Source organism: Colossoma macropomum, unplaced genomic scaffold (assembly GCF_904425465.1).
Source record: "Colossoma macropomum unplaced genomic scaffold, Colossoma_macropomum, whole genome shotgun sequence".
Classification (NCBI taxonomy): Eukaryota; Metazoa; Chordata; class Actinopteri; order Characiformes; family Serrasalmidae; genus Colossoma; species Colossoma macropomum.
In genome coordinates this window covers 9,619,542-9,637,873 of record NW_023494795.1, presented here as the reverse complement: position 1 = coordinate 9,637,873, position 18,332 = coordinate 9,619,542, and the positions used below count along the sequence as shown (strand labels likewise).

Here is an 18,332-nt window from a genome sequence, read left to right as displayed (position 1 = left end):
TATAAAAGTTTTTTACTTTAAAAATCAAGAAATTATATTACGCAAACATTTGCAGATGACTGTATGATTGCATGTTTCAACTGAATTCTGTATTATTGAGCAAAACTACTAAACGCCATAAATGAGTACTGCTTGTCAAGAATCCACCTTTGATCTTTTTGACGTATTTTATTATATTATATATTATATTGTTTTATCACAGCAAACAGACATTTGTGGCTGTTATTTTTACTACCGTTAAAGGGGGTTTAACTCCATGTCACGATATGTCTAGCATCACCTTTTAACTATGGTAGACTATTACATATGGTTTACTGTTGGGATCTGAGATTTCTGAGATCACACAAACTCACAGGCTGTCAGTTTAGAGTAGTGTGTTTGTGAGGCTGTGTATGTGCAGCCTCGAGGCTCTTTAAAAATAAAGTATACACGTAGTGAACTGGGGCCTTTCTTTTTTCACAATGCATAAACCAATCAAACCACAAAATAAATGTAAAACTAATTGATGAGGTGCTGATCAGGTTATTTTAATCTTTAAAACTTTTTTCTTTTAAATAAAAACATATAATAACTTACCTCTACAAGGGTTAGTAATGTTGACAGCTAGACTTGAGTTTGTAGCTGTAAACCCATCCCAGCAAAAGCAACTGTATCCTCCTATTGTGTTGTTGCAGCTGGAGTTTAATCCACATACAGATGGTGCAGAAAGACATTCATCCACATCTAAAAGACCAAAATGATTAGTATTTAATTTATGTTAACTGTGAAGTATAAGGAATATGCACACCAAAGGAAAAGGAGGGCAGGGGGAGATACAACGTGAGGAGGGTGACTAAAACAAGTAAAATATGTGCAAATAAATGATGCCAGGAGCCAGTGAAAAAAGATGTTGAGTTTTACACCAGAAGATTACATTGACCAAACACTTTAAATCTGATAACTCACTTAATTTCATTGAAAGAACACAACTGATTCAGTTTCACTGACTTAGGTGTTTCTTAAGTAATATCAATAAGAGAAAACAGATTACAACCAATAACAGAGCAATTTCATTTTTTCGATCGAAAAAGCAGTTATTTAAAAACGAACCTCTGCACGGGTTGCTGATGTTGATAGGAAAGTATGGATTTGTCACATTATATCCATTCAGGCACATACAAGTGTAGTTTCCTGCAGCATTGGTGCAGATTGCATTTGGACCACACACACCAGGAATCTCAGTACATTCATCCACATCTTGATTAAAGAAAGTGACAATACAAAGAGACTTTTCAACATTGTCTATTAACCTATTCACTGCAGTCCGTAATCTACACGGTCAAACTCAAACGATGGCCAATATATGTGTTATACTGGGTGCTCTGCCAACTTCTGTTATTTTCTATTTGATACCATTTATCTAAATCAAGCTGCACGTCAGAGATAATCGAACCATTCCCTCATTAATGGAGACCGACAGTCTTCACAGAGGAACTGGTCACTAGTTAACGGTTTCATGACAGGAACAGTGTTAAAGAAAAGACAGCAGTAAACTTGTAAAATGAAAGTATTCTGAGTGAGACCTGGAGTATCTTTTAACATAAAATCCTGGAAATTTCTTTTGTTAAAGTATTCCAAAAATCTATGGTGTAACCGTTTTTATAAGAGATGCTAAAAAACTTTTAATGGCATGGGTAATTACTGTGAATACTCACGGAAGGCAAAAGCATTGATTTTCAAACATACCTCTGCACTGGTTGCTGATGTTGATAGGAAAGTATGGATTTGTCACATTATATCCTCTCAGGCATGTGCAGCTGTAGTTTCCAACAGCATTAGTGCAGTCTGCATTTGGACCACACACTTCAGGAATCTCGGTACATTCATCCACATCTTCATGAAAAAAAAAATGTAAATAAAGACACTTTTAATCATTGTCTATTAAACAGTCCATAATCTAGCAGGTCTGACTCAAATGACGCTCTTTATAAAAACACTGGACGCTGTACTAACCTGTGAATTTCTAGAGCCCATTATCTGAAACAAGCTGTAAATCTGAGATTATTTACCCATTTTCACACTAATGAAGACCAACAGTCTATACAGAATTACTCACCAACTTACACTAATGTTCAAGAAAAGACAGCAGGAAACTTGTAATATGAAATTATTTTGAGCAAGACAGTCATGGTGAATCACTGTCTATACTCAAAAATGGTAAAAATTGATTTTCAAATGTTTCTCTGCATTGACTGCTCACATTAATAGTAATATACACATTCATCACATTGTATACAGTGGACCACACATTTCAGGAAACCCATCAGATTCATCCACAGCCTGATTTATGAAAGTGACAAAACAAAAAGACTTTTAAACATTATCTATTAATCAGTGTTTATTCAAGTCTGTTATCTTTATCAGGGGTGTCTAATGTTATCCACAAAGGGTCAGTGTGGCTGCAGACTACGCTTGTTGAATCAGTTGGGCTCGGTTTTCAAAGAAATGATCTTGTTTACTCCTGCTTTGCTGGAATGAACACCTGCAGACACCTCAGACTGCCCTAGTTTTATTATGAATCAAAAATATTTTACACTTATCACAATAAGTGTGGGCAGTCGTGGGCCGAAGGTTAGAGAACCAGCCTTGAGACCGGAAGGTTGCCGGTTTGATCCCCTGAGCCGACAGTATGTGACTGAAGTGCCCTTGATCAAGGCACCTAAGCCCCAACTGCTCCTCAGGCGCTATGGATAGGGCTGCCCACTGCCCCCTAGTGTGTGTGTTCACTAGTGTGCATGTATGTGGGTGTTTCACTGCATGGATGGGTAAAATGGAGAGGTCGAATTCCTCTGTGTGATCTGATCGTTTCTCCTTACTCACAGCACAGTAGTGCTGGGTGATATGACCTCAAATCTCAAATATTCCTCAAATATTTTACCTCAAGTATGATTAATGAATGATTATTTTGTTTTGTTTGTGTTTTTTTGCCATTATAGTTCACGGACAAGGTTTGTACTGTAAATATGCTCTACATATTTTAATGTATATCGTCTCAACAGCCAGATTGGAATTTCAAAAGAATTGGCCGAACACAGCCGTAGGAAAGCGAGGCTGCAGCATCATACAACAATTAAAAGTCCAAAAGCAAAGTTTAAAGAATCTGAGGACACGAATCAAAGAAGTGACCACGCCCTTTTTACGGAGAGCTCGAACACATTCAGGGTGATGAGCCCAGCTGTCAGTCAGTCAAGCTTCATGATGGCTCCTGTGATGCTGGTAAAGATGAAGCTGAACCTCCGGGAGCGACTGGTGTTCATTCATAGTCATGATTGTTACCTCTGGATGAGCTGTGTGAAGCATGACGCGTTGTTCTTTTGCGCATGTGGGTCAGTTTAGGAGCTGATCTGTTCAGACTGATGTTGTATACAGATCACATTTAAAAGATGCTGTGAACAGCCAAACAAAAAAATCGGATTTGGTGAGAAAATCAGATTTTGGCCACTTTCACCTGCTGTGTGAACGTAACCTTAGCTTCCATGTTGCAGAGTGGACGTGGCAGAGTCACATGACAACACGTGGTTGTAAGTTTTTGAGGGGACAGTACATGAACACACAGAGTGGGGAAAGGATTAACAGAAATTAAAAAAACAAAATTACTGACACAGGCAAGATTACGTTGGTTAGAGGTTCTGAATGTCGGTTTTGATTACTTTTCAATTAATTGTCTACCAGGCCCGCTAGCGTCTCTTAGCAGCGAGCTAGGGGATAAAAGTACGATGCACACTTGGGATAACCAACGCTTCACGGAGGTGGTCTAACTCTAGGTACGAAAGGCATACATTGTGGCCCTAGTAAGGGTCCAGTACAGCAGAGAATTGTTTGCAGCTGCCCTTCGAATACATGCTGTTTTTTTTTAAGAGAAGAAATGTTTATATTATGCTGTTAGAGGTTCATTTGTACAAACACTTTTATGTTGAAGAGCCTTAATACAGTTTAAATGGATGTTTTTTTTGGGACAGAGGGCTGTGCTTTTAGCTTTTTGTTTAATTTCTTTGAGGGCTGAAATTTATGTACTAATCTTTTGTTGCTCTTTGTTTGTTTGTTTTTTTTGACCATTTATAAACTGTTAAACTCCTTTACCATGCTATGTGGGTGTGACCATTTTGCTGTGTCATCATCATTCTTACCCATGCAACCAGTGTGTTTATGATTAAATGATTAAAACACAAAACTGATCAGAGCACAATATTCTTCATAAATCTAATTTCTTAATTTTGCTCTTAACCCTTGTGTGCTGTTGGGGATGGAGATGTGTCATATTGTAAAAAATATTGTGAAAGAATGGAAAAAGCACTGGTTGACAAACACACCTCTGCATGGGTTGCCGATGTTGATAGGAAAGGATAGATTTGTCACAGTGTATCCACTCAGGCATGCGCAGCTGTAGTTTCCAACAGCATTGGTGCAGTGTGTATTTGGTCCACACACATCAGGAATCTCAGTACATTCATCCACATCTTGATTAAAGAAAGTAATAAAACAAAGAGACTTTCAAACTTTACCCATTAAACAGTCTTCATTCCAGGACATTATCTATCAACAGAAATTAAGGCCTTTATAGGTAATAAAGTGTATTTTGTACTGAGGTTCTAGACCATAAAAATCTAAAACAAGTCGAACACCAGACGTAATCTAACGTAATCTAACTACTGCACACACATGGAGTCCTACACGTGCAGTCTTCACAGATGATGTCATCTTTTCACTTGTCATTTGTTCCAGGACTTGTACATAATTAAATGTTTAAGAAACAACAGCGATAAACTTATGAAAGCATTTAAAGCAACAACTACAATATCTTATAACATACAATATTGGAAGTTCTTGGTGCTCAAGTACCATTCCTCACTGTTTTATAAGATATTTATTTAGCATTTAGGGCATTTGGCTGATGCTCTTATCCAGAGCAACTTACAATTTGATCATTTTACACAGGTAGGTGAAGGTAGTGTTAGGAGTCTTGCCCAAGGACTTATACTGGTATAGTGCAAGGTGCTTACCCAGGTAGGGATTGAACCCCAGTCTACAGCATAGAAGGCAGAAGTGTTACCCACTACACTACACCAATAAAAGATTCTTTGGAAAAAAAACTGAGTTACAGGTCATTGCTGCAAACATCAAGCACTTGTAAAAGCACTGACTGACAAACATACCTCTGCACGGGTTGCTGATGTTGATAGGAAAGTATGGATTTGTCACACTATATCCTCTCAGGCATGTGCAGCTGTAGTTTCCAGCAGCATTGGTGCAGTTTGCATTTGGACCACACACTTCAGGAATCTCAGTACATTCATCCACATCTTGATTAAAGAAAGCAAACAATCATTTTGGATGCCTAAGGAAATCTAAGGTTAACAGTGGCTTATTAATCTGTCATACCCCTTCACTTCTAATCAGAACTATATTTAGCAAGTGAAGAAATTTAAAGTACACAATTGGACCTTAAAACCACTGCTGTACATTTACATTATTTGTACTCTTATGAATAAAAAATGTACCAGCACAGATCTTTTATTTCTAACAGTGTAGGTGTTAGCTGTCATTGAAAAGGAGTGATTGACAAAGATACCTCTGCACGGGTTGCTGATGTTGATAGCAAAGTATGGACTCGTCACAGTGTATCCACTCAGGCATGTACAGCTGTAGTTTCCAAAAGTATTGGTGCAGGTTGCATTTGGACCACACACTTCAGGAATCTCAGTACATTCGTTCACATCTTGATTAAAGAAATTGATAAAACAAACACAATTTTAAACATTGTCTATTAAACAGTATTTACTGCAGTCCATTGTCTACAGGGTCAAACTCAAATGATGGCCTTTATTTGTAATACAGTGGATGGTTTACCCAACGGTATTGGACAGCTGAACGCGCTCGGAGGAAAGCGCCAACTGCCAGATCTGTTACGTCAGCACGCTGAGTGATGGAGGGACAAGGGGGGGCCATCCTACCCACCCAGAGAGAGTGAGGCCAATTGTGCTCTCTTGAACTCCCAGCTACGGATGGCTGTAGCATCACCAGGGATCGAACTTGCGATCTCCTGATGACAGGGCCAATGCTTAGACGGTTGCACCACTCGGTAGCCCTGGTGTACTAAACAGACCGCAGGTATTGTGCCAACTGTAAAGTTTGGTGGAGGAGGGATAATGTTGTGGGGTTGCAGACCATTTTTTACAGAACCTTTTCTGTTCCAGCACGACTGAGCCCCAGTGCACAAAGCACGGCCCGTAAAGGCATGGTTGGGTGAGTTTAGTGTGGAAGAACTTGACTAGCAGAGTCTCTATCTTTCAAACTTGAAATGTTTTAGGCAAAATCACTTACCTATACATGGGTTTGTAATGCTGATAGTTAAGTTTGCGCTGGTTGCAGTAAATCCAGGCCAGCAAGAGCAGCTGTATCCTCCTAAAGTGTTGGTGCAGTTGGAATTTGATCCACAAGGAGATAGCGCAGATAGACATTCATCTACATCTATGAAATAAATTTAATTTAATTTATTACATGTTTAAGTACATCTTATAAGCACACATTTTCAGGATTAGGTGTGTCCATTATCATCATTAAAGCTTCAAAGGCCTCTGACAGAACTGAACCTAAAGTTTGATGACTTACCCCTACAAGGGTTACTAATGTTAACCCTTAGACTTGAGTTTGTAGCAGTAAATCCATTCCAGCAAAAGCAATTGTATCCTCCTACTGTGTTGATGCAGGTGGAGTTTGGACCACATACAGACGGAGTTAACAGACATTCATCCACATCTGGAAGATTGATAAACAATTCTTTTTTGTAAAGTTGCTCATTTTCACTGTTAGCAGTCTTAAAGCTTTATCTAACAACACAGAACCAGCTTACCACTACAAGAGTTATTAACACTAATGCTTAGACGCGAGTTGCTTATGTTAAATCCAGACCAGCAAGAGCAGCTGTATCCTCCTACTGTGTTGATACAGGTGGAGTTTGGACCACAAATAGACGGTTCAGACAAACATTCCTCCACATCTGTAATGACAGAATTAGCTGTAATTATTGCATCAACATATTTTCATTTTTGGAAAAGTGATTTATCATTAAAACACTCACCGCCAACAAAACACAACACCAGCATTTAGACTCTTACCTACACAGGAGTTATTAACACTGACGCTTAGACTTGAGTTTATTGCAGTGAATCCAGTCCAGCAAGAGCAACTGTATCCTCCTACTGTGTTGTTGCAGATGGAGTTTAATCCACATACAGATGGTGCAAACAGACATTCATCTATATCTAAAAGATAAAAATGATTATTTGGATTAAAATGTTTTTTTTTTTCCCAGCAAAAGGGTGCAAAAGTACATTTTCAGACCATGTAAACACAAAAGACAAATTGCACATTTTTTGAAATGTAATAAAGGTCAGATATTTTGACAATATTTTCAGTGTGAGACTGAGCTAATTCACTATAAACACCATTACCTCTTTTTGTTGAAAATGTAAATAGTTGAAATGTTGAAAAAGAAATAGTTTTTATGCCAAAGTAACTACTTTATATGACATAGGAGTATCTGTGAACATCAGCACTCGTTATTAACGTAAAGATCTACGAATCTGCACAATTACACAAATTGTATACGCCCCCTTGCTACCATGTTTCTAAACCCCTTCCCCGTCCCCACGTCCCTGCACACTGTCTCTATGTTTGGACAGACGATACAGAGAAGAAACAAAAAACTTGCTGTAACTTTAATTGCCATAAATGTTCTGTCTTTCTGTCACTCCAGCACCAGTCACTCGACTTCACTCGTGCAGATTTGAGTCTTTATCTTCTAAATTTGCCACAGTGCAGTGAGCTAGAAATGCTGTTTGTTTAACATGCTCACAATGCCAACATTAGCCTCTGGCGCTCATGAAGATATGAAATAAAAGTAGCTTAAGTTAATAGTTTCATACACAAATACACAGGTTTATCCACACAAATTTGAGCCTTTACTCTGTAAACTTGCATCAGTGAGGCTTTGATGAGCGGAAAGAAGTCTGCAATATTGAGTGTACAGCTGTTTACGATTTTGGCCTCCAACGGTTATGAAAAAGGACAATCAAGGAAAAATTACTATTGTGCTGCATCCTGTTCCGCAATGATGCTTTAATTTTTTTCTGATACAGGGCCGAAAGTCAATTGAACATTTCATGTTAGATGCATGATACTACAAATTGTTTCTATAGTTTTATTTAACACAGCTTATGATATTTCTAGAAATCTTTATTAAAAACTGGAAAAAACTGGCTTGGTTAGCCCACTTTAGACGCAGCTTAAGTTAGCATCTTATTTGTCAGCTTATCCGAATTTTCTGTTCAAACTTAAATGATGCAGGAGTTCCACTCAGACCCTGGAGGAAAATTTGAATAGTAAGCTAACTTCAGCTTTCTACCTTGGACGGCTGATTAGTTGTATAAAATGGTGGATGGACAAAGTGTGCTTATTAGAAAAAACTGACGTGAATTCACACTCATCTCCTGTTTGGGAACACTTTGACTTCCCAGACGAGTACAACTGTTACAGGCAATGAGTGGTGGACTGAATGATGACAGTCTGCCTGTGTTGCAACCAATTCAGTTCCGCCCCAAATTCACATCCTTCTTCACAAATCAAGTCATCTTTCGCATTAACTATACAGAAATCAACACCAAGCAACACACTGGAACTACAGAAAGCAAAAACGTTCAAGAAAGACTGCACAGCTGAAAGGTTGACACAAACAAAAACAGCTGTGTAACATTAACATTTCTTCAATTTTTTTTTATTCCGTAGGTCCAGTGCTGCTTTATAAGGAAGTCATGGCTGATTTAATCATGAGAACTCAATACATGTGTATTTGTTTGCAAGTTGATCTTGACCGCTCAAACATGGACGTGCAGATGTATCACCCCAGATTGAGAACAACAGACAATGTGGCATCTATGCATTTACATCTGTGGTTCGACCCTGGTGGCCTTGCCTTGGTACGTATGGCTGAGGAAATCAGGAAAGGAGCAACAAGTTCTCTCTCTCCCTCATAATATTATAATGTGCCGTCCAAGAGGTGGTAACCATTTAAATTGAAACAAAGTTCTGCAGGTGGAGTTTGGAGCACCCAGAGAAGTCTATGCCATTTCTTTAGTCTCTTGTGCAGTAATATGGAAGTTTGGGTGCACCTGCTCAAATAACATGTTTTGTTGATTTTCGAAGTAAAAGTAAGTTACACATCCTCTTTCCTCACATTAATACGTCTTGATTAATTGATGGTATAAAAAACATTCTATTTTTAAATTTAACAGTAAAACATTAAACTGACATTAAATATCTTACCAATGCAAGGGTTACTAATGCTGACATTTAGATTTGCATTTGTGACAGCAAACCCATCCCGGCAAGAGCAGCTGTATCCTCCTAGTGTGTTGTTGCAGGTGGAGTGTGAACCACAAGGGGATGGTGTGAACAGACACTCATCCACATCTGCGAAATAAATAAACAGATGTAATCACAACTTTTTAAAATGAGTCTTTCTGGAGATTAATTTTATTATAGAATATTTTCAGTTTCAAGTTCAGGTTTTCAGTCAGTTTACAGCATACGTATTTGGATAATGATGAAATACTGCAGGTGTCTCAATACACTCATACATCGCTAATTCAACAGAAAATGCCGAAACACATTCAAGGAAGCATTTTTCTTATTGAACTTAAAATTATTTGAGCAGATTTTATTGAAGTTTAATATCTTGTCTATGCAAGAGTTAATAGCACTGATGTTTTGAGTTAGTTGCAGTAAATCCAGAACAGCAAGAACAACTTTATCCTGCTACTGTCTTGGTGCAGGTGGAGTTTAATCCACACACAGATGGACACAGATAGACATTCATCCACATCTGTGAGAGAATTTTTTTTTTTTTGCAAAATATTAAACTGATAGTTTGTATCCACACAAGACTACATATCGCTGTTTTCGGAAGAACACCTTGTATCTCCAAAATGGTAACCTTACAGGAAAAAAAAAACACACTTTTAATGTAAGTCAATGGAACCAGACATTTATCCAAGTAATTTTGGGTCATTACTTTTAGTCCATTCATCATGAAATGTAAAGGTTAACAGTTATTTTCAAATTATGTAAAAAACTGAAAAATGTCATATTAAGATACAGGTTTTTTTTCCCAACAACAGCAATGTACAGGTTTATGTTCAGTTTTCCTCCTGTAAGGGGAAACCCTAAGGACTTGGCTCTTACATACATGTAAGAGAGAAGCAAGGGCCACAAGAGAGAGTAAAGGACCACCATCACAGCATCCCAAGCCTTTTCCTGTCCAACTAGCATTTGGAAAGCAAACACTAAGCGTAACCGTTGTTTCTAAGTCTAACGCAAGTTTAAAAAAATGTTTTTGTATGCATGTTATTTGAGTTGGATGATTATTTTGGTTGTGAGTGCCTCTGGCTGTGGCTTTTTGCTCTTGTGCTCTTATGTTTCGGCTTCTGCTTTTAGTTTGTTATAGTCCTTTGTATATTGTCAGAATCCAGTGAAATATATTCTAGGCGAACTTTGAATCACATACTATATGTTTCCACATATGAACACATTAATGGAGAGTACAGAAAACGTAAACATTTCTATATTTAATAGCAAAATATTAAACTGATATTTAACAACTTACCTATACAAGGGTTAGTAACGTTGACAGTACGATTTGAGTTTGTTGGAGTAAATCCGGTCCAGCATGAGCAATTGTATCCTCCTATTGTGTTGGTGCAGGTGGAGTTTGGACCACAAACAGACGGAGTAGACAGACATTCATCTACATCTATGAAATAAATAAGAGTTATTGTCTTGTAAATGTGTCTATCAGCAATTATTATGTATTGGCAGAGGAAATGATCATTTAAATTTAAAATACGTTTAGAGTTAATAATATTTTAATGTTATGTTTAATTGACATTTTTGCAACATGTTAAATTCAGCAAATAAACAGTATTTGTGGATTAAAATGTGCAGAGCTGTGTTTTCTGTAAAAGATGTGTTAACTTATTTTTAACAAAACGTAATTTGACCAAAGGCACTCAAACTTTGGGTTTTGAAGTGAACATTCAAGGCATGCATTAGTGCACAGCTGACTTCAGTGTTTGTGTGTTCACAATGTTGTATATTTCTCAATATACATAGACTTCTATGCAGCGGTATGGGGACCCTTCGCTAAATAAACATATTTAGTTAATTTTTAATGTAAAAAGAAGTAAACATAACCTCTACAAATGATTTAAACAAACCAAATCTAAACAAATGTTAACATTTATTTACAAATGTTACTGCATGGGTTACTTGTATTGGACTAATTTAAAAAAACAAAAATTCAAATAGTAATTGCCCTACTTATAACCCTACTACATCACTGCTCAGTAACACCCCCCATGACAGATATCACAGCATGCAAACAGTTTTTGTGGGCAGCTACGAGTCTTTCTTTTCTTTTAGTTCTTCTAGTTCTGCAATATGTTTGGGCTGTGTTGCATGTACTGCATGTTTAAGATCTACCCATAGACTTTCAATGATGTTTAAGTTAGGGGACTATGAGGGTCCCAAGGGGAGACGACTGGGACTGGTGATCAGCTCTTAAATGGAAGGGGTGGTCTATTTGAAAGGGAAATGGAGGGGTGGAGTGAGGGTGCTTGCATGTTGATTTTGGATTTTTTTTGTTACAATGGTGTCAGAACTGGCTCAAGAACAAGAGATGAGAGGTTGGTCCCAGTGACGCTGCATGGGGCTGAAGTGAGCAGTGGCAGTGCTATTGGTGTGCTGGAGGTGCAGGAAGAGGGGAAACTGCTTCAGTCAATTCTGCAGGGCTGTGAACGGATGGCATCTTGGCTTGGGGTGGAAAAGCTGACAGACACAGTGTATCGGGTGTGCACAGAACCCGACATGATGTTCCATTGGCCCCACCATCTTTGGGGCTGTCCAGAGAAATGGCCTGCAGGACCCAATGCACACTCCCCAGCCACACAGAGAACCCCTCCAGGCTCCCCGGCATCGTCGGAGTGCTATCAGCGCCCCATCGGCGCCCCTCAGCAGCTTCAGAGTCCCATCAGTTGCTCAGGAGGGCCACAGTGGACTGACAATAGGCCCATATGCAGGGAGGGACTTAGTCTGGTGGGACTAGAGAGAAGCTGCAGTTTGGATAACAACTTTGAGTTGTCTGAGTTTCTTCTGTGAACCCCCCATGCTACAGTATAAGAGATCAACCTTATCCAGACTTATCTAGATGTTGTTTTACATACTTAAGATGCTGACTTTTGTGATAAGGTCACAGGTAAGGTTTCCTTCTGATGACTCTTCGGCTCAATCTCATTTCACCCCTTGCCCCTACCGCTTAGCCCTTACTCCTCTAGTTTGCACGTTCAAGCATAGGGATAGAGTGTCCCAATTTTTGTTCAGTTAAAGGGGTACGGTGAAGTGTTAGGGCTACATGCCCCTCCAAAAACGTAGGCTTTTCAGAGACTCACACCAAACGAGGCGTTATGAGGAGAAAAAACGGCAAGATGGCTGCACAAGCAACCAAAGAAACCCACAAATGTATACCCAAGTATTTTGTCAGCTAAAAAATGACAATCACTGTATTATCTTTAATAATGTTATTTCCCCATTGTATTTTTTTATTTCATTTTAATGTATTATGGTCCTCTTCTTCATAACAAGCATAAAAAAATCACTGGTAGTATGGTGATGTAAGCAGCTAAATTTCCCGTTCCAACTTAAATAGTCCAGCAGTTACATTCTGATGCCTCAGAATTCTGGCGCACCCCTCTTTGAAAGTTCTTAAACTCCACTCCAGAAAGAGTGTCCAAACTTTTGCAAGGTTCCTGAACTTTACCGATCCTCTGCTATCGCTGCAGACTAGCAGGACAGACTGTTACTGAAGCAATGCTCTTGTTTATTTGAGAGTTGTCCCATTTTGTTGGGGAAGATTTCAATCACTACCCCTTGTACTTCAGTTCTAATGGACACACTCGAAAACAAGGGGTAGAGGTAAAAAAAAAAAAAGAAACAGGAATGGGCCTTCCACTTAGGTCATATTTGTGCAAGCAACGATGCACAGTAGAACTGCCAACTTTCCTGAAGGTCCTCTACAATCATATCAGGGCTTTGCTTTACCTTTCTGGCCAGCATGCGAGCAGTTCTTTCTTTTTTTTTGGCCTTCCAGAGCTTGCCTTCACATTTCAGACAGTGAAAACTGCAAGATGGAGAAGCTTTGATATCTTTTTATAGCTTTCCTCCGTTTTGTAGGCATAAAGTAGCTTCAAGATAGCTTAAAGATGTGTATAGTTGCACATAGTGTTAGCACAAGATTTGAAGAGTCAGAGAATTTATTACAGTCTGAAATTCATCAGCTGACAATTTTTAATGAGAATCCTTGACCTAAGTTCTAAAACTCTACCCCAGAAAGTGTCCAAACTTTTGCACATGCCACAATTACTTTCTGTTTTGATAAATTCATGAAACAAAGAAACTGTGCATTAACATTTACAGAAAAATTGTATTTTAATAAACGTATTTTGTATAAAAGTTTTTTACTTTAAAAATCAAGAAATTATATTACGCAAACATTTGCAGATGACTGTATGATTGCATGTTTCAACTGAATTCTGTATTATTGAGCAAAACTACTAAACGCCATAAATGAGTACTGCTTGTCAAGAATCCACCTTTGATCTTTTTGACGTATTTTATTATATTATATATTATATTGTTTTATCACAGCAAACAGACATTTGTGGCTGTTATTTTTACTACCGTTAAAGGGGGTTTAACTCCATGTCACGATATGTCTAGCATCACCTTTTAACTATGGTAGACTATTACATATGGTTTACTGTTGGGATCTGAGATTTCTGAGATCACACAAACTCACAGGCTTTCAGTTTAGAGTAGTGTGTTTGTGAGGCTGTGTATGTGCAGCCTCGAGGCTCTTTAAAAATAAAGTATACACGTAGTGAACTGGGGCCTTTCTTTTTTCACAATGCATAAACCAATCAAACCACAAAATAAATGTAAAACTAATTGATGAGGTGCTGATCAGGTTATTTTAATCTTTAAAACTTTTTTCTTTTAAATAAAAACATATAATAACTTACCTATACAAGGGTTAGTAATGTTGACAGCTAGACTTGAGTTTGTAGCTGTAAACCCATCCCAGCAAAAGCAACTGTATCCTCCTATTGTGTTGTTGCAGCTGGAGTTTAATCCACAAACAGATGGTGCAGAAAGACATTCATCCACATCTAAAAGATCAAAATGATTAGTATTTAATTCATGTTAACTGTGAAGTATAAGGAATATGCACACCAAAGGAAAAGGAGGGCAGGGGGAGATACAACGTGAGGAGGGTGACTAAAACAAGTAAAATATGTGCAAATAAATGATGCCAGGAGCCAGTGAAAAAAGATGTTGAGTTTTACTCAAGAAGATTACATTGACCAAACACTTTAAATCTGATAACTCACTTAATTTCATTGAAAGAACACAACTGATTCAGATTCACTGACTTATGTGTTTCTTAAGTAATATCAATAAGAGAAAACAGATTACAACCAATAAAAGAGCAATTTCATTTTTTCGATCGAAAAAGCAGTTATTTAAAAACGAACCTCTGCACGGGTTGCTGATGTTGATAGGAAAGTATGGATTTGTCACATTATAACCATTCAGGCACATACAAGTGTAGTTTCCTGCAGCATTGGTGCAGATTGCATTTGGACCACACACGCCAGGAATCTCAGTACATTCATCCACATCTTGATTAAAGGAAGTGACAAAACAAAGAGACTTTTCAACATTGTCTATTAACCTATTCACTGCAGTCCGTAATCTACACGGTCAAACTCAAACGATGGCCAATATATGTGTTATACTGGGTGCTCTGCCAACTTCTGTTATTTTCTATTTGATACCATTTATCTAAATCAAGCTGCACGTCAGAGATAATCGAACCATTCCCTCATTAATGGAGACCGACAGTCTTCACAGAGGAACTGGTCACTAGTTAACGGTTTCATGACAGGAACAGTGTTAAAGAAAAGACAGCAGTAAACTTGTAAAATGAAAGTATTCTGAGTGAGACCTGGAGTATCTTTTAACATACAATCCTGGAAATTTCTTTTGCTAAAGTATTCCAAAAATCTATGGTGTAACCGTTTTTATAAGAGATGCTAAAAAACTTTTAATGGCATGGGTAATTACTGTGAATACTCACGGATGGCAAAAGCATTGATTTTCAAACATACCTCTGCACTGGTTGCTGATGTTGATAGGACTGTATGGATTTGTCACATTATATCCTCTCAGGCATGTGCAGCTATAGTTTCCTGCAGCATTAGTGCAGTCTGCATTTGGACCACATACTTCAGGAATCTCGGTACATTCATCCACATCTTCATGAAAAAAAAAATGTAAATAAAGACACTTTTAATCATTGTCTATTAAACAGTCCATAATCTAGCAGGTCCGACTCAAATGACGCTCTTTATAAAAACACTGGACGCTGTACTAACCTGTGAATTTCTAGAGCCCATTATCTGAAACAAGCTGTAAATCTGAGATTATTTACCCATTTTCACACTAATGAAGACCAACAGTCTATACAGAATTACTCACCAACTTACACTAATGTTCAAGAAAAGACAGCAGGAAACTTGTAATATGAAATTATTTTGAGCAAGACAGTCATGGTGAATCACTGTCTATACTCAAAAATGGTAAAAATTGATTTCCAAATGTTTCTCTGCATTGACTGCTCACATTAATAGTAATATACACATTCATCACATTGTATACAGTGGACCACACATTTCAGGAAACCCATCAGATTCATCCACAGCCTGATTTATGAAAGTGACAAAACAAAAAGACTTTTAAACATTATCTATTAAGCAGTGTTTATTCAAGTCTGTTATCTTTATCAGGGGTGTCTAATGTTATCCACAAAGGGTCAGTGTGGCTGCAGACTACGCTTGTTGAATCAGTTGGGCTCGGTTTTCAAAGAAATGATCTTGTTTACTCCTGCTTTGCTGGAATGAACACCTGCAGACACCTCAGACTGCCCTAGTTTTATTATGAATCAAAAATATTTTACACTTATCACAATAAGCGTGGGCAGTCGTGGGCCGAAGGTTAGAGAACCAGCCTTGAGACCAGAAGGTTGCCGGTTTGATCCCCTGAGCCGACAGTATGTGACTGAAGTGCCCTTGATCAAGGCACCTAAGCCCCAACTGCTCCTCAGGCGCTATGGATAGGGCTGCCCACTGCCCCTAGTGTGTATGCTCACTAGTGTGCACGTAATGTGGGTGTTTCACTGCATGGATGGGTAAAATGAAGAGATTGAATTCCTCTGTGTGCAAGCACATTCATTCAGTTCATTCATAACATAAACACTGTTGTGCTTTGCCCCATTGTTTCAGCAAAGCAAATCTCACCAGCAGTCAGCCAAAGCTCTCCACTAAGCCTTCAGAAAACAAGTCCCTACATTCTGTACTACAGGAGATCGTTTCTCCTTACTCACAGCACAGTAGTGCTGGGTGATATGACCTCAAATCAATATCACGATTAAATATTGATTGAATATTTTACCTCAAGTATGATTAATGAATGATTATTTTGTTTTGTTTGTGTTTTTTTGCCATTATAGTTCACGGACAAGGTTTGTACTGTAAATATGCTCTACACATTTTAATGTATATCGTCTCAACAGCCAGATTGGAATTCACACGGCTTTTATGTCAATCCAACCACACATTCGTCATAATTTCACGCTGCTGACACCTCAAACATTTGGGGTGATATTTCTGTACAAAAATTAAAAGACACTTATCCAAAACAGCTCCGTGTTCGATGAGATTTCAAAAGAATTGGCCGAACACAGCCGTAGGAAAGCGAGGCTGCAGCATCATACAACAATTAAAAGTCCAAAAGCAAAGTTTAAAGAATCTGAGGACACGAACCAAAGAAGTGACCACGCCCTTTTTACGGAGAGCTCGAACACATTCAGGGTGATGAGCCCAGCTGTCAGTCAGTCAAGCTTCATTATGGCTCCTGTGATGCTGGTAAAGATGAAGCTGAACCTCCGGGAGCGACTGGCGTTCATTCATAGTCATGATTGTTACCTCTGGATGAGCTGTGTGAAGCATGACGCGTTGTTCTTTTGCGCATGTGGGTCAGTTTAGGAGCTGATCTGTTCAGACTGATGTTGCATACAGGTCACATTTAAAAGATATTGTGAACAGCCAAACAAAAAAATCGGATTTGGTGAGAAAATCAGATTTTGGCCACTTTCACCTGCTGTGTGAACGTAACCTTAGCTTCCATGTTGCAGAGTGGACGTGGCAGAGTCACATGACAACACGTGGTTGTAAGTTTTTGAGGGGACAGTACATGAACACACAGAGTGGGGAAAGGATTAACAGAAATTAAAAAAACAAAATTACTGACACGGGCAAGATTACGTTGGTTAGAGGTTCTGAATGTCGGTTTTGATTACTTTTCAATTAATTGTCTACCAGGCCCGCTAGCGTCTCTTAGCAGCGAGCTAGGGGATAAAAGTACGATGCACACTTGGGATAACCAACGCTTCACGGAAGTGGTCTAACTCTAGGTACGAAAGGCATACATTGTGGCCCTAGTAAGGGTCCAGTACAGCAGAGAATTGTTTGCAGCTGCCCTTTGAATACATGCTGTTTTTTTTAAGAGAAGAAATGTTTATATTATGCTGTTAGAGGTTCATTTGTACAAACACTTTTATGTTGAAGAGCCTTAATACAGTTTAAATGGATGTTTTTTTTGGGACAGAGGGCTGTGCTTTTAGCTTTTTGTTTAATGATGTGTCATATTGTAAAAAATATTGTGAAAGAATGGAAAAAGCACTGGTTGACAAACACACCTCTGCATGGGTTGCCGATGTTGATAGGAAAGGATAGATTTGTCACAGTGTATCCACTCAGGCATGTGCAGCTGTAGTTTCCAACAGCATTGGTGCAATGTGCATTTGGTCCACACACATCAGGAATCTCAGTACATTCATCCACATCTTGATTAAAGAAAGTAATAAAACAAAGAGACTTTCAAACTTTACCCATTAAACAGTCTTCATTCCAGGACATTATCTATCAACAGAAATTAAGGTCTTTATAGGTAATAAAGTGTATTTTGTACTGAGGTTCTAGACCATAAAAATCTAAAACAAGTCGAACACCAGACGTAATCTAACGTAATCTAACTACTGCACACACATGGAGTCCTAGACGTAG

The 18,332-nt window shown here is 38.4% G+C and overlaps 1 protein-coding gene across 1 annotated transcript in view; it reads right to left on the bottom strand.

Moving 5' to 3' along the window:
• Window positions 1-18,332, bottom strand: part of adgrf6 (adhesion G protein-coupled receptor F6) — a 228,232-nt gene that overhangs the window by 116,198 nt on the left and 93,702 nt on the right. Inside the window, exons 84-99 of the mRNA XM_036582596.1 lie at window positions 17,966-18,112; window positions 15,318-15,464; window positions 14,682-14,828; window positions 14,169-14,315; window positions 10,700-10,846; window positions 9,361-9,507; window positions 7,155-7,301; window positions 6,890-7,036; window positions 6,649-6,795; window positions 6,361-6,507; window positions 5,609-5,755; window positions 5,193-5,339; window positions 4,350-4,496; window positions 1,726-1,872; window positions 1,090-1,236; window positions 577-723 (exon numbers count right to left, since the gene is read on the bottom strand). Of these exons, the coding sequence (XP_036438489.1) occupies window positions 577-723; window positions 1,090-1,236; window positions 1,726-1,872; window positions 4,350-4,496; window positions 5,193-5,339; window positions 5,609-5,755; window positions 6,361-6,507; window positions 6,649-6,795; window positions 6,890-7,036; window positions 7,155-7,301; window positions 9,361-9,507; window positions 10,700-10,846; window positions 14,169-14,315; window positions 14,682-14,828; window positions 15,318-15,464; window positions 17,966-18,112 (2,352 nt within the window). The remainder of the gene's footprint in view (window positions 1-576; window positions 724-1,089; window positions 1,237-1,725; window positions 1,873-4,349; window positions 4,497-5,192; window positions 5,340-5,608; window positions 5,756-6,360; window positions 6,508-6,648; window positions 6,796-6,889; window positions 7,037-7,154; window positions 7,302-9,360; window positions 9,508-10,699; window positions 10,847-14,168; window positions 14,316-14,681; window positions 14,829-15,317; window positions 15,465-17,965; window positions 18,113-18,332) is intronic.